Here is a 17,156-nt window from a genome sequence, read left to right on the forward strand (position 1 = left end):
GTGGGTTAAGGATCTGATGTTGCTGTGAGCAATGGTGTAGGTTGCAGATGTGGCTCAGATTTTGCACTGCTGTGGCTCTGGAGTAGGCCAGCGGATACAGCTCCAATTTGACCACTTGCCTGGGAACCTCTATATGCTGCCAGTGTGGCCCTAAAAGACAAAAATAAAAATTGAAAAAAAAGAGTTGAGAACACAAAGAAATGTAATGAAAATGTATTCTGAAGTGTTTTGATTCTTCTCTAGTTAGTGGAAATCAGAAACACCAGGAACATTTGTTCAGTTTGTCCATGGAATGTCTGCAAATTGGCCTGATGTGGATAGAGGGGCTCTCCTATTATCTCAGAAACTAGCGGGGCTACACAAGACTGTTTCACCTGAAGCAGTAGAGTGGAATCTGAAGAAGTACTCAATGAAGAGGACGTTCTGCCCATTTTCTATGTTGTCTCCAGGGAATTTTTATTGAGAACATGCTGATGGAATGAATTTGGGAACATGCTGGAAAACAGATGGACAGAACCTAAATCTTGAAGTGTTTAGAGCAAAAGTCCTTTATGGGGATGATGCCTGTATGGTGAGCAGTATCTGAGATGCTTTCTCTCACCTTAACTCCTGGTTTTCATTCCATTAGACATTTTCTTCTCATTGAGCATGAGATGGAGATAGCAATTCATTTACAATAATGATAATGTGGAAGAAATGCTGGGAAGTCAATTATGGGTATAGAGTTAAAAAATACATATGGCTTGCTTCTTGGTTCTTCTTTCTTACTTTCTCTGTTGCTCAGGTTGATAGAACCCAAATTCACCAATACAACCCAAATTCCCCAGCAGGAGGCCTGTGTATATCAATGAGCTGAGTAAATTCTCCAGACAATAGCCCGTGAACATGTGAATCCTACCTACAGCTTTATGAAAGAGGTTAAGGTAAGCCTCTGCTAGTCAGTCTTTGATGTGACTGTAGTCATGACTGACCCTTTGCAACATTCTTCGAGGTCTTCTGAGTATTTAAGTAGGGCATCACTTACCAGAAATAGGTAAACATCCATAGTTTCTAATATGCCAATAGAATTCAGTTAGAGCAAAAATGTAGAACTGAAGATGCATTCACCTTTGAAAAAAAAATCCCTGTAAATCTCCGTCATATCAAATGATGCCCACAGCCTATACTGAAGGAAGGGCTAAGGAAATGAAATGAAGTGTTATCCCAAGAGACAGATGTTATATGAGAAAATGGAAAAAGTACCACAATCCTGATAGAGAAGACCTGGTGCTGCATGGATTTCATGCTTAATACAATGGATGTAGAGATATCAAATCCACAAAATGAGTGATTATTTGAGAAAAAGTAATGTGTGAAAAAGAATATATATATACACACATTATATATATATACATATATATATACACACACATTATATATATATATATATATATACACACACACACAATTATATATATATATATATATTTTAAAAACTAGGTCACTTTGCTATACAGCAGAAACTGACAGAACACTGTAAATCAATTATAATAACAATGAAACTTTTAAAAAGGCATAAGTTTATGTTAAGTCCTGAAACTTGAATGTGAGAAGCAAGAAGTACAGGTGAACATTCTCTTGAGGAGAGGAAGGACCCAGAACCTTCCATGGATTTTCACTTTTCTCCTTTTCCTATTCCAACAATGTTAGCAAGTCTCCAGAGAATGGGACAACATGGACCAATTATCCAATAATAAACTTTGTGCACAGCTCTAAGGTCATAGCTTTGTAAATACTTGACTGTTGCCATGAACCCATTAATTTGCCAGTTCTGCTAGTGTGTCTCCACACCTGTGTCTCCATCCTTTGTGGGCATCTGCATCAGCCGTTCCCAGCCTGATTCTGTCTTCCTGCCAGTCCTAAGGAGGAACCCTGAGACTTCATCATACACCAGGCAGGAGAGGGCAGTGAATCTGTACTCCTTGATCATGGTCCAGTGAATCTGTACTCCTTGCTCATGGTGAAGCCCATCCCAGTAAGTGCTGAGGGGAGAGAGTGATTAAAATAAGGAATGTTGGGATTGTTCCATTATCCTCCAGAGGACAAGCATGATGGTTGGGATAAAAAAAACAAGAGGGCACAAATATACAGAATTTTGGAGTAGAAACCCCTAAAGTTTATGTTCCTGATTCTGGTGGGAGTGTGAAAACTCTTCATTCAGACTTCTGCTTTCACTCTCACTGCTTCTAGCTCTAGTTGGACTCTCCCCCATCATAGCAGCAAAAGGATCTCCCTAAATTTCCTCCTAAGCTTTTCAAATGATTATAAAATCAGTGATGAAGATCAGGATGAAGAGGATGAAATTAATCATAACTTGTGTACTGTTATTAAGGGCTTCATAAGTGCAAGGTTTCATTGTACATATTTTTTGGAACTTTTTTTCTTTTCTTGTATTTTTAGGGCTGAACCTGTGGCATATGAAGGTTCCCAGGCTAGGTATCCAATTAGAGCTGCAGCTGCTAGTCTGTACCACAGACATAGTAAAGTGGGATTCAAGCCACGTCTGCGACATACACCACAGCTCATAGGCAATGCTGGATTCTTAATCCACTGAGCAAGGCCAAGGGTTGAACCCACACCCTCATGGATACTAGTCAGATTTGTTTCCACTGAGCCACAACAGGAAATACAGGAACTTTTTTTGTTTAATGGCTGCACCCAAGGCCATATAGGACCTCGCAGGTGGGAATGGAACCCTCCCCTCTGCAGAGACCTGAGCTGCTGTACTTGGATTCTTAACCCACTGTGCCACAGTGAAAACTCCTTATGTAACTTCTTTGCTTTCATCTGTGCAATGTCTTCTCAATTATAAGTGTGAATACATTTAAAAATTATTTTAGTAAGAGGAATGGAATACAGCTTTTAACCCGTAACATACCAGGTTATGAATCAGAAAGGGCCGAAGCCAGGCTTGAAGCCAGTCATTCTGGGCAGACTCAGTCCAGACACAGGGCATCTCGGCAGGCTTTCCCCTGCCACCCCGGATTCACGTCCATTCCAGGTCAGCCCTGGTTAGATTCTGCTCACTATGCCCTTCTCTTTGGAGTTTTCTGGAGGATCACAGTGGAAGGTAGCAGGTAGAACTTGCTGCATCAACTCTAGTAAGACTATCTGAGATCATAGGAATAATTGGCACATGATAACTCAGGGCAGATCTCTTTTTTGACCCCACTTCTGGACTTCACTTCTTCCTCCATACTTGTAATCAGCCTACTCAATCACGAAAGGCCACATAAAATCAGGGTCTTGGGGTCCATTTCTATTCAGGAAAATGAAATTAATTTAAAAAATATATACCTGAGATGAACCCATAGTTAGACCTCTGTAACTTTGCATAAAACTTTCAGAAAAAATTTTTAAAATGAAATTTAGTGAATGAGACTCAGGAAATAAGAACCTAATTTTGAACCCTACGTGCTCCACTTATTCTTAGAGTGTTATTGGGCAATTTCCTAGTACCTTGAGGCAGGATTGTCAACTGAGTTGATTCCTTGTTGTTACAAACCCAATGACATAGGACTAAACAAATAGTGGTAGCCCTGTATGCAATAACTGTGTCATGGAGGCATGAGAAATGGGCTAAAGAAATTTAAAATATTTTCTTACTAATAATGATAAGGCTAATTATCATGTCATTTGACATAAATATCTATTAATCTGATGTTATGTTCCCCCACATGCCTGACAGGACATTTTATTTCTGTTTATACAATTACTTTCTTCATATATGAATAGAAGTGATTGAAGTTCATTTATTTCCGATTCCCAAGAGCTATACTCTGTTGGCACAGAAGAGGCACAAATAATAAAAAAATCCACAGTTACGGGTTGAATAAACCCTTCCATTTTGCATAGAAACAAAATGTGGGCAATGTGGCTTCCACACCCTAGACCATTCATGTCAATGTTTTCATCCTTTTTAGGAATGCCCATGGGCTATAGACAAAATAAAATAGTGCTTAATTGTATCTATGTTATAAAGTTTCCTTGGGATCTATTATTTCCCATTTAATAGCATTACCACATTTAATGACTGGAAACATTGCCATGATTTTCATAAGCCTGGGGAGAAAAAGAATCAGAAAATAAGGGTACTGCAAATCTTATTGCATGAGCTGAGACACATTTTAGGATTTTGTATCATTCCATGATCCAGTACCCTGAGACAGGAAAGGCTTTGACCTGTCTGCCCTATGATCCATGACATCATTAAATTTTTGAGATTCTATTTTATTTTTTTATTAAAATGTAGTTGATTTACAATGCTTCTTCAATTTCTGTTGTACAGCAAGTGACCCAATCAATATAGGTCCCTGTAAGACCCCATTGCCCATCCATTCTAAATCTAACATTTTGAATCCAACAACCCCAAACTCCCCCTGCATCCCACTCCTTCCCTCCCTGTCAATCACAAGTCTGTTCACCTTGGCCATGATCTGTTTCTGGTTTGTAAATGGGATCATGTGTGCCATATTTTAGATTCCACAAATAAGTGATATCATTAGTATTTGTCTTTTTCTTTTTCTTTTCTTTTCTTTTTTTTTTTTTTTTTTTTTTTTTTTTTTTTTTTTTTGTCTTTTTAGGGCCACGCCCATGGCATGTGGAGGTTCCCAGGCTAGGGGTCGAATTGAAGATTCAGCTGCCGGCCCACACCACAGCCACAGCAATGCAGGATCCAAGCCGCATCTGCGACCTACACCACAGTTCACAGCAACGCCAGATCCTTAACCCACTGAGCTAGGCCAGGGATCAAACCTGCAACCTCATGGTTCCTAGTTGGATTCGTTTCCGCTATGCCATGACGGGAACTCCTATCTTTCTCTTTCTGACTTATTTCACTTAGTATAGAGATTCTCATACTAAATGGGATTGTATTTTATTAATACTCATGATATCCCAGTAATGACTGAAATTCTTTTTTTTTTCATTTTTTAATTGTTATTTCTCCGATACAATTTTTTTTCTACTGTACAGCATGGTGACCCAGTTACATATACATGTACACATTCTATTTTTGCACATTGTCATGCTCCCTCATAAGTGACCAGACATAGTTCCCAGTGCTGCACAGCAGGATCTCACCGCTAATGCATTCCAAAGGCAATAGTCTGCATCTATTAACCTTAAGCTCCCAATCCACCCCACTACCTCCCCCTCCCCCTGGGCAACCACAGGTCTATTCTCCAAGTCCATGATTTTCTTTTCTGTGGAAAGCTTCATTTGTGCTATATATTAGATTCCAGATACAAGTGATATCATATGGTATTTGTCTTTCTCTTTCTGACTTACTTCACTCAGGAAGAGAGTCTCTAGTTCCATCCATGTTGCTGCAAATGGCATTATGTCATTCTTTTTTATGGCTGAGTAGTACCCATTGTGTATATATACCACATCTTCTTAATTTTATCATCTGGTGATGGACATTTGGGTTGTCTCCATGTCTTGGCTATTGTGAATCATGCTGCAATGAACATGTGGCTGCACGTGTCTTTTTTAAGGAAAGTTTTGTCCAGATATATGCCCAAGAGTGGGATTGCTGGATCATATTGTAGTTCTATGTATAGATTTCTAAGATACCTCCATACTGTTCTCCATTGTGGTTGTACCAGCTTACATACCCAGCAGCAGAGGAGGAGGACACCTTTTTCTCTACACCCTCTCCAGCATTTGTTATTTGTCTTATTGTTAATGATGGCCATTCTGACCTGTGTGAGGTGATAGCTGATTGTAGTTTTGATTTGCATTTCTTTAATAATTAATTATATTGAGTGTTTTTTTCATTTGCCTGTTGGCCATCCAGGTGTCATCTTTGGAGAAATGTCTATTTAGGTCTTCTGCCCATTTTTTAAGCTGGGTTGTTTGATTTTTGGTGTTGAGTTGCATGAGTTGTTTGTATATTTTGGAGTTTAGGCCCTTGTCTGTTGCATCATTGACAAAGATTTCCTCCCATTCTGTGGATTGTCTTTTCATTTTTTTTAATGGTTTCCTTAGCTATGCAGAACTTTCGAGTTTGATTAGGTCCCATTGGTTTATTTTTGTCCTTATTGTCATTAATCTAGGAGCTGGATCAAACAATATGCTGCTGTGATTTACGTCAAGGAGCATTCTGCCTATGTTTTCCCTTAGGAGTTTTATGGCATCTGCCTTATATTTAGATCTCTAATACATTTTGAGTTTATTTCTTAAATTTATATTAAATATGAAATATAAATTTATAAACTGAAAGACATAATGTCTTCCCTTACATAATAATGTGTCAGTAAAAATGTTTTAAGTAGTATGTAATTTACAAAGAGACCTCTCCTCTCCACAAAGTTGTGGTAAGTAAGTACATTTTAGGGGCAATATGGGTACTATGCTGTTTAAGTAAGATTTTAAGAAAGCTGGTTGTGGGCACATAAATCAATATTGACTTCACAGAATTATTGACAAAAAAATGTACCCATCAACTTTAAGACACTGGTTGTTTGTGGGTTTTTGGGTTTTTTTTTTGTTTTTTTGTTTGTTTGTTTGTTTTGCTGCTATCATGACTTTTGGACATTCCTGGGCCAGGGATCAAACTCATACCACAGCTGTAACCAGATCCACAGCGGTGACAATGCCAGATCCTTAACCTGATGAGCCACCAGGGGACTCCCATTGGTTGCTTTTAGGGGACAGACATGCACAGGAGCTGAGATACTAAGAAAGGTCAAATTTTATTGATAATGTTTCAAAGATCTATAAAACATGAGAGCTGAAGCAAATAATATTGAATGTTCATGTCTTAAAAATAGGTAGTGGGAATTGGTGAGTGTAACAATAGGTAGTATTCATGGAGTTTTTTAAAGTTTTGGGCATATTTTAAGGCAGTGTTTATCAGCCCAGCTTCACATTTGAGTGACCAAGAAAGTCACATGTACAGATCCTGATACTGGTTCGAGGCTGAAGCTGGGGTAGATGTGAATTTTAAAACAATCACATGTAAATTATTGATCAACTGGAACTAAAAACCACTGGTATAAGCAATATACATTTTTAAAATTTTTATTGCAATATCCTATTTGGTAGTTTCCAATTATGATCACAATTTTAAGGATAGGAAACTTCCCAGATGTGTTTACATTATTTTATTTTGAATTTTTCTCAATTAAACCTTGGGGTGACCTTCTAAAATAATGAACCAGAATTGCCTTCAGGTAGTAGAAGTAAGATAATTGCAATCCCTTTATCAGACAGATTGACATGAATATCTATTAGCTAAACCTAAGAGGCTGGGTCCTGACCTAGCTGTGGGACCTTTCCTGGTACTAAACACCTCAACTTTAAGCAAGAGAGTTTATGATAAGGAAAACAAGCCCACCAGGTATATGAAAAGACACTCAATGTCACTAATATCAGGAAATGCAAGGCAAAACCTAAATTAAATATCACTTCACACTTGTTAAGATGTCTATTACCAAGAAAACAAAAGATAACAAATGTCGGTGAGGATGTGGAAAAAGGGAACACTTGTACATAGATTGTGGGAATGATTGTGGAGATAGCACTTACAGAAAACAGAATGGAGGTGCCTTAAAAAATTAAAAACTATTGTGGTTGCCAAGGGGAAGAGGGAAGGAGTGGGATGGATTGGGAGCTTGGGATTGGTAGATACAGACTATTGCCTTTGGAATTGATAAGCAATGGGATCCTGCTGTATAGTACTGAGAACTATGTCTAGTCACTTATGATGGAGCATGATAATGGGAAAAAAAAGAATCTATACATGTATGTGTAACTGGGTCACCATGCTGTACAGTAGAAAATTGACAGAACACTGTAAACCAGCTATAAGGGGGAAAAATGTCATTATATAAAAAAATTAAAAACTGCTAGTAATTAAAATAGAACTCCTTTATGATCCACAACCCCACTTCCAAAGTCAATGAAATCAGTCCCTCGAGAAGAAATGTGCAATATTATTCCCTTGTCGTTGCAATATTATTCAAGAAACAAAAGTATGGAAACAACCAAAGTATCTGTGGACAGATAATGAAGAAAATGTGTTGTGTATACCTAGATAATGGGATATTATTCTGCTATGAAAACAAGGAAACCCTGCTGTTTGTGACAACATGACTAGAACTGGAGGGTCATATTCTAATTGAAGTAGGCAAGATAAAAAGACAAACACTCTATGATCCAAATGGTGGGTGGAATCTAAGAAAATCAAATTCATAGAAGCATAGATCAAGACTGTTCATGTAAGTGGTAGAGGGTAGAGAAAGTGGAGAGACAATCACAGGGTACAAACTTTCAATATTAAAATGAATGAGTTCTGGGGATAATATACACCAAGGTTTTTAGAGTACAAATGTATTACAAGAAGTTCCTGTTGTGGCTCCGTGGTAACCAACCCGACTAGTAACCATGAGGATGTTGGTTTGATCCCTGGCTTTGCTCAGTGGGTTAAAGATCTAGCATTACTGTGAGCTGTGGTGTAGGTCTCTAGCCATGGCTTGGATCCCCATGTTGCTGTGGCTGTGGCATAGGCTGGCAGCTGCAGCTCCTATTCTACCCCTAGCCTGGAAACTTCCATATGCCTCAGGTGTGGCTCTAAAAACAAAACAAAAAAAAATGTATTGTGCAATTGAAATCTGCTATGAGAGATCTACTTAACTGCTCTTACCACACACCCATGTCTCTCCACACACACAACAACTCTATGTGATGATAGATAATTAACTTGACTTTGGTAATTATCCACAATATCTACAAGTATTAAATCATCATTTCATAATCTGAAAAAACCTTTGTGTTGTACAAGCTGAATATATGCAGTTTTGTCAATCATCTGTCCATGGACATTTGGGTTGTTTCCATGTCTTGTGTATTATGCATAGTGCTGCAATCAACATGCGGGTGCATGTATCTTTTTTAAGGAAAATTTTTCTGGATATCTGCCCAAGAGTGGGGTTGCTGGGTCACATGGTAACTCTCTGTATAGAATTCTAACGTACCTCCATACTGTTTTCCATAGTAGCTATACCAGATTACATTCCCACTAATAGTGCAGGAGCATTCCCTTTTCTTCACAACCCCTCCAGCACTTATTTGTGGACTTATTAGTGATGGCCATTCTGACTGATGTGAAGTGGTATCTTGAGGTAGTTTTGATTTGCATTTCTCTTATAATCAGTGATGTTGGGCATTTTTTTTTCATATGCTTTTTGGCCATTTGCATATCTTCCTTGGAGAAATGTCTATTCAGGTCCTTTGCCCATTTTCCATTGGGTTGTTGGCTTTTTTGCTGTTGAGTGAGATAAGTTGCTTGTATATTCTAGAGATTAAGCCCTTGTCCGTTGCATCATTTGAAGCTATTTTTTCACATTCTGTAAGTTGTCTTTTTGTTTTCTTTTTGGTTTCCTTTGCTCTGCAAAAGCTTGTCAGTTTGATTAGGTTCCACTGGTTTATTTTTTCTCTCATTTCTGTTGCTTTGGGAGACTGACTTGAGAAAATATTTGTAAGGTTGATGTCAGAGAATATTTTGCCTATATCCTCTTCCAGGAGTTTGATGGTGTCTTGTCTTATATTTGAGTCTTTCAGCCTTTTTGAGTTTATTTAGGTGCATGGTGTGAGGGTGTGTTCTAGTTTCATTGATTTGCATGCAGCTGTCCAAGTTGTCAAGCAATGCTTGCTGAAAAGACTGTTTTTTTCCCATTTTATGTTCTTGCCTCCTTTGTCAAAGATTAATTGACCGTAGATGTCTGGGTTTATTTCTGGGTTCTCTCTTCTGTTCCATTTGTCTGTCTGTCTGTTTTGGTACCAGTACCACATTGTCTTGATGCCTGTGGCTTTGTAATATTGCCTGAAGCCTGGGAGAGTTATGTCTCCTGCTTGCTTTTTGTTCTTCAGAGTTGCTTTGGCAATTCTTGGTCTTTTGCTGTTCCATATAAATTTTTGGATTGTTTGTTCCAGTTCTGTGAAATACGTCATGGGTAATTTGATAGATTTCTTTGGGTATATGGCCATTTTTTACAATTTTAACTTTTCCAACCCAGAAGCATGGAATATCTTTCCAAATCTTTACATCTTCTTTAATTTCCTTGATGAATGTTTTATAGTTCTCAGAATATAAGCCTTTCACCTCCTTGATCAGGTGTATACCCAGGTATTTGATTTTTTGGTGTGCAATTTTAAAAGGTATTGTGTTTTTGTATTCTTATTCTAAAGTTTCATTGTTAGTATACAGAAATGTGACTGATTTCTGAATGTTAATCTTCTACTACTTTGCTGAATTTGTTGATCAGTTCAAGTAGTTTTTGGGTGGAGTCATTAGGGTTTTCTATGTATAGTCTCATGTCATATGCATACAGTGACAGTTTTACCTCTTCTCTTCCTATTTGGATGCCTTTTATTTCTTTGGTTTGTCTGATTGCTGTGGCTAGGACTTCAAATACTATGTTGAATAACAGTGGTGAAAGTGGGCATCCCTGTCTTGTTCCAGATTTGAGTGAGAAGGCTTTTGGATTTTCTGCATTGAGTATTATATTTGCTGTGGGTTTGTCATAAATGGCTCTGATTATGTTAAGGGATGTTCCCTCTATACCCACTTTAGTAAGAGTTTTGATCATGAATGGATGTTGGACTTTGTCAAATGCTTTTTCTGCATCTGATGAGATGATCATGTGGTTTTTTACTTTTCTTTGGTTAATGTGGTGTATGACATTCATTGATTTACATATGTTGAACCATCCTTGTGCAGCTGGTATGAATCACACCTGGTTGTGGTGTACAATCTTTTTGATGTGTTTTTGGATTTGGTTGGCTAAAATTTTGTTGAGAATTTTTGCATCTATATTCATCAAAGATATTGGCTGATAGTTTTCTTTCTCAGTGGTATCTTCGTCTGGTTTTGGAATTAGGGTGATGGTGGCATCATAAAATGTCTTTGGGAGTGTTCCTTCTTCTTCAGTTTTTTGGAAAAGTTTAAGGAGGATGGGTATAATTTGGTATTTGTATGTTTGGTAGAATTCACCAAAGCCATCTGGTCCTGGACTTTTATTTGTAGGGAATGTTTTTTATGAAATATTCAATTTCATTTCTAGTTATCAATAAAACTTTTAAAAATGTTTTTGTTTATGAACTCATAACTTGAATTTAGAATCCAGATGAAAGAGTACTGCATTGTATGGGGTATTTATAAAATTTCTAAATGAAGGAAATATCTAGAATTGTATTTGAGTAAAATAAGGTATATTTAATTATGTCTTAATTTATTAAATTTGAATTATATATTTTCTTAAAGATGAAGTGTATTTCTCATTTTATATTTTCAGCAAAGAAGTTGGCTATATTTTATATGATTGTGTGTGTAATATGCCTAATGAACTTCCTCTTCTGTTACTATTTAACACTCAATATTTAGTTGAATTTCTATAAAGTAAGTGTATAGAGAAAGAGGTGAATAAAGAGAAACCAATGAGGAAACAATTCCAAGCAGGTATAAGTTGTCATATAGAGAAATATTGCCAAAAGGCCTGGGGTGTATTACCTTAGAAATGAATTACTCGAATCCAAAATATGAACAAAATGCTGTGTGCCCATTTTACTTACTTTTTTCCAACCTTTTCTTTTAAAAAAGGTGTTCCAGCTACCTAGAACTGGAAATCTAACTAGTGTCTATGAATTCTTCCTCCTGGAACTCTCAGATGATCCAGACCTGCAGCCCTTCCTCGTTGGGCTGTTCCTGTCCATGTACCTGGTCACCATGTTGGGGAACCTACTCATCATCCTGGCTGTTGCCTTTGACTCCCACCTCCACACCCCCATGTATTTCTTTCTCTCCAACCTGTCCTTGGCTGACATGGGTTTCATCTCTACTACCATCCCCAAGATGATTGTGAATATCCAAATTCACAGCAGAGTCATCTCCTATGCTGGTTGCTTAACCCAGATGTCTATTTTCATCCTTTTTGGAAGTATAGATGATATGCTTCTGACAGCAATGGCCTATGACAGGTTTGTGGCCATCTGTCACCCATTGCACTACCCTGTCATCATGAACCCACGCCTCTGTTGCATCTTAGTTTTGCTGTCTTTTTTCATCAGCCTTTTGGAGTCCCAGGTGCACAATTGGATTGTGTTACAACTTACTTGCTTCAGTGATTTGGAAATTTCTAATTTTTTCTGTGACTCTTCTTTACTCCTCAAGCTAGCCTGTTCTGACACTTCCACCAATAACATAGTCATGTACTTTGTTGGTGCCATTTTTGGTTTTCTCCCTATCTCAGGGATCCTTTTCTCTTACTCTAAAATTGTTTCCTCTATTCTGAGAGTCCCTTCATCAAGTGGGAGGTATAAAGCCTTCTCCACCTGTGGTTCTCACCTGGCAGTTGTTTGCTTATTTTATGGAACAGGTATTGGGGTGTATCTCAGCTCAGCCATCTCACATTCTCCCAGGAAGGATGCAGTGGCTTCGGCAATATACACTGTGGTCACCCCCATGCTGAACCCCTTCATCTACAGTCTGAGGAACAGAGACATCAAAAGGGCCATGAGGAGTTTCCTTGGATGCAACCTAATCTCAGTATCCATGGAGTGTAGGTTGAAAAATGCAGAAAAACTAAGCCTGTATACTTAAAATCCTACCTCTCTTTGCTATGGATCAATTATTTTAAACACATCAAAACCCACTCTCTTCTTTCATAGTCACCTCTGCATATCTTCCATGTGCCCTTCCTTAAATACACCCCCATCACTTATCCCCACACAGTAAATAATATCTATTCTTCCATATCATATTTAATTTGATACACACTAAAGCTTTTCATATCAATTAAATATAAACCAATAGCTGCAATCCTCAACAGAGAGATCTCTAAGTCAGAAAGGCTGTGTGTGTATCATTAGGAAGGTTACATTACATCACTATCCAGATATATCCCACTTTAACTTCTAGGGAAAACAGGTAAGCCCAAATCAGATTTTGTTAAAGCCTTCAAGGGTTAAGAACTCACAGAAGTGTAAAGGAAATATATTCTGGATAGAGTTGATTCTTTCCTAGATAGCAGAAAACAGAAACCTGGGCATTTGTTAAATTTGGTATTGGAATGGCTGCAGATTGGACTGATGTGGATGGAGGGGCTCTCCTAGTGTCTCAGAAACCAGGAGGTCTACTCAAGACTGTATGACCAGAAGCAGAAGAGTGGGGTCTGCAAAACTACCCAGTGGAGGGGTACTTATACCCATTGCTGGTTTGTCTCCAGAGAATTCTTATTGAGATCATGGTAGTGCAATGAATTTGAGAGTATGTTGAAAAGCAGATGGACAGAAACTGAGTCTTGATTTGCTTGAAGCACAATGTCCTTATAGAGTATAGTGCTGGTGTGGTGGGAAGTACATGAAATAATCCCAATAATCCTAACTCCTAGTTTCCCTTTCCTTGTGTAATTCCCTTCCACAGAGCATCAGATGGACATAATGACTCCCTCCCAACAATCAGAATGTGCAAAGTCATTTCTGGGACAAAGTTTTAAAATCTTTCTTCTTCCTGCCTCTCTCCAGCTCTCTCAGGTTCTCCTATTGATAGAAGCCAACTGCCATGTATTGAGCTGTCCCATTAGGGGCACACGTGTCAAGGAACCATGGGAGTTCTCTGGATGACATCCTGTGCACACATGAACCCTACCCACAGTCCCATGAGTGAGCTTGAATGTGGTCTTCTGCTAATAAAACCTTGAAATGCCCAAATCCCTGACCAAAAACTTGGCTGCAACCTTCTGGCAGGCCTTCTGAAATATTTAGGTATATATCAGACACCAAATAATAAGTAAAAATCAATAGTTTCAAATATGTTGATTATTTCACTTAGAGCAATAAACATAGAACTGAAGGCTCATTCAACTTGGCAAAAACTAAAACAAACAAACAAACAAAACAGCTTGTAAATCTCCATCACATAAAATGCCAAAGCCAGAAAGGGCTAAGAAAATGAAAATAAGAAGTTATCCTTAATAAAATAAAATTTTTAAAAAGTTATCCTTAGAGACATAGCAGAAAATGGAAAGAGCATCACATTCTTGGTATGGAAGATCTAAGGCTGTATAGATTTCATGCATAACACAGTGGATTTACAGATATGAAACCACACATTGAGTGGTTAAATTGAGGGGAAAAAAGAATGTCTGAACTTTATGGTAAAGATCTTACAACTTTGAAGTAAGAAGCAAGGAGTACAGGTACACTTCCTTGTGAGGAGAGGAGAAGCTTCCAAAGATATTCATTTTTCTCTTTTCTTCTTCCATTAATACTAGCAAGTCTCCAGAGACTAGGACCACATGGGCCAATGAGTTAATCATGAGCTGTGAGCCCTAAGGACATATCATTGCAAATAATTGGGTGGTGCCTCCAGCCCTTTGGTTTCCCAGTTCTATGGATGTGGCTATATATTTTTGTCCACATGTTTTGTAGGAATCTGCATCAGATGGTCCCAGCCTAAGTTCGTCTTCCTGTCAAACCTGAGGAGGGACCCTGAGACTCGATCACACACCAGGCAGGAGAGGGCAGTAGATCTGTACTCCTTGGTCATGGTCCAGCAGAGAGGCAGCGCAGCCCATTAAGTGCTGAATGGGGAGATTGATGGATAGATGGACCCTTGGGACCACGATTTCCTCCTCAACCAGACAAACATGACAGTTGGGTTAGACACCTGAGGGAAGCCAATATACATAATTTTGGATCAGAGCTTCTAAAGTTTATTGGCTCTAGTTGGGGTGTGAAAATATTCACTGAGTTCCACATCCACTCTTACTGGTTTTGCCTGGCATTTCCCAACTATAGCAACACAGGAGTCTCTAAACTTCCTCCTTGACACTTCAAATGCTCATGGAAGCAATGATGAGGAAGAGGAAGACATTAATTATAACATTCTTCAGTCCTGTTGAGGGCTTCCTAAGTGCCAGGCTCTGAAGTTTGTGTTTTATATCTCTTGTTTGATTTCATGTTCATTATATCTAACATATTATAAAATTATAAGAGAACACATTATTATCATTACTTTATTAAGAGAAAGTTCATAGCACTTTATATAACTTATACCAGGTCATGAGTTAAAATAGGTTGAAGCCAGTCAGTCTGTGCAGACTGACTCCACACACAGGGCATCTGGGAAGTCTTCCCCCACTAACCCAACTGTCCTGTCACCTCCCTGTCAGGCCAACCATAGACCTATTCACTATTCCTTTCCTTTTGGAACTTTCTGCAGGACACAGTGGAGAGCAATATGTAGTACCTTCTCTCCCAACTATAGGAAGTGTGGCTGAGATCACAGGCAAAGCCATAGAAAGAAGTGATAAATTAAGAAGGATGATTTGGAGTTCCCACTGTGGCTCTGTGGGTTAAGGATCTCTGTGGACATGTGGGTTTGATCCCTGGCCTAACTCAGTGGGTCAAGGATCAGCTTTGCTGCCAGCTGAAGCATAGGTTGCAGAGGCAGCTTCGACCGGGTGTTGCTGTGGCTCTGGTATAGGCTGGCAGCTGCAGCTCTGATTCAACTGGCCCAGGAATTTCCATATGCTGAAGGTGCAGCTGTAAAATAAAAATATGTATTAGAGCCTTGTCAGTTGCATCATTTGAAACTATTTTCTCCTACTCTGATATTTGTCTTTTTGTTTTCTTTTTGGTTTCCTTTGCTGTGCAAAACCTTGTCAGTTTGATTAGGTCCCATCAGTTTATTTTCGTTTTTATTTCTAGACTCTTATACTGAGTGAAGTAAGTCAGAAAAAGAAAGACTAATACCACATGATATAACTTATATCTGGATTCTAATATATGGCACAAATGAGGCTTTCCACAGAAAGAAAATCATGCACTTGGAGAATAGACTTGTGGTTGCCACGGGGGAGGGAGTGGGATGGAATTTGGAACTTGGGGTAAATAGATGTAGACTATTGATTTGGAATGGATAAGCAATGAGATCCTGCTGTGTAGCACTGGGAACTATGTCTAGTCACTTATGATGGAGCATGATAATGTGAGGAAAAAGAATCTATATGTGTGTGTGACTGGGTCACCATGCTGTACAGTGGAAAACTGACAGAACACTGTAAACCAGCTATGATGAAAAGAATAAAAATCATTATGTAAAATGCATATATATATTGATAACTTAAAGCAGTTTCTCTTTTGATTTTGCTTCTGTACTTCTTTTCAAGCGTCCACTTTTCCCTCCATACTGTGTTCAGCCTATTTAATCACAAAAGGAGACATAGCATCAGAGTCTAGGGTTTACTTCTACATAGGGTACTGAAAACAGTTTAGAAATGTACTTCAGGCACATAGGTGGTTAGATCTCAATACCTCTGCTTAAAACTTTCAAAATATTTGGAAAGAATGAAATTTACTGCATGGGACTTTAAGACTGATAAGTTTATTTTGAACCCTGTTTGCTTCAATTATGAGTGTATTTGAGGATAAGTTCTTAGTATACCTGAGCTTAAGATTGTCGACTGAGATTATTACTTGCTGACATAACTTCTGTGAGTGAAGGCAGGGTGAATAATGGATGCCTTCTATGCTATAACTGTCATATGGATGTATATGAAGGGGCAAAGTAGATTTTAGATATTTTGTTACTAATGATTATGTTAGCAAGCAACCGTTTGTGAGTGACTTTTAGTGGTTCTGCTCAGCCACTAGTCAGCATTGTGGTGAGTCCTTCCCCCAAACAGGTGAGAGTTAGTGAGTGACCATTGGCCCCTCCCCCTCCTTTCCTCTGTATAAAAGAAGCCTGAATTTGACTGAGGCAAGATGGTTTTTTGCCTCACTGGTCTGTCATCTTCTCAGTCTGCTAGATTTCTGAATAAAGTTGGTGTTCCTTGCCCAAACAACTTGTCTCAGAATTTATTGGCCTGTCGTGGTGAGCAGAGCCAGTGAACTTGGGTTGTGTATCAATAAGGCTCATTTTCATGTCATTGGACTTAAATATCTGGTGACCTGATGTTATGTCTCTCCCAAATCCCCGATAGGATATTTTGCTTTTGTTTATACAAATATATTTTGATACATGCAGGGAAATGACTGAGGCTCATTTATTTCTGATTCCCCAGAGCATATAACTTGTTGGCACACAGGAGGCACCAAGAATTTAAAAAAAA

At 38.5% G+C, this 17,156-nt stretch overlaps 1 protein-coding gene across 1 annotated transcript; it reads left to right on the plus strand.

Annotated features, from left to right (window-relative positions):
• LOC396788 (putative gustatory receptor clone PTE01) lies at window positions 11,625–12,643 on the plus strand. The gene has a single exon (XM_003354081.2). The coding sequence runs from the start codon at window positions 11,756–11,758 to the stop codon at window positions 12,641–12,643; it is 888 nt and encodes a 295-aa protein (XP_003354129.2). The 5' UTR covers window positions 11,625–11,755.

This window comes from Sus scrofa, chromosome 2 (genome assembly GCF_000003025.6).
Source record: "Sus scrofa isolate TJ Tabasco breed Duroc chromosome 2, Sscrofa11.1, whole genome shotgun sequence".
In the NCBI taxonomy this organism is placed as follows: Eukaryota; Metazoa; Chordata; class Mammalia; order Artiodactyla; family Suidae; genus Sus; species Sus scrofa.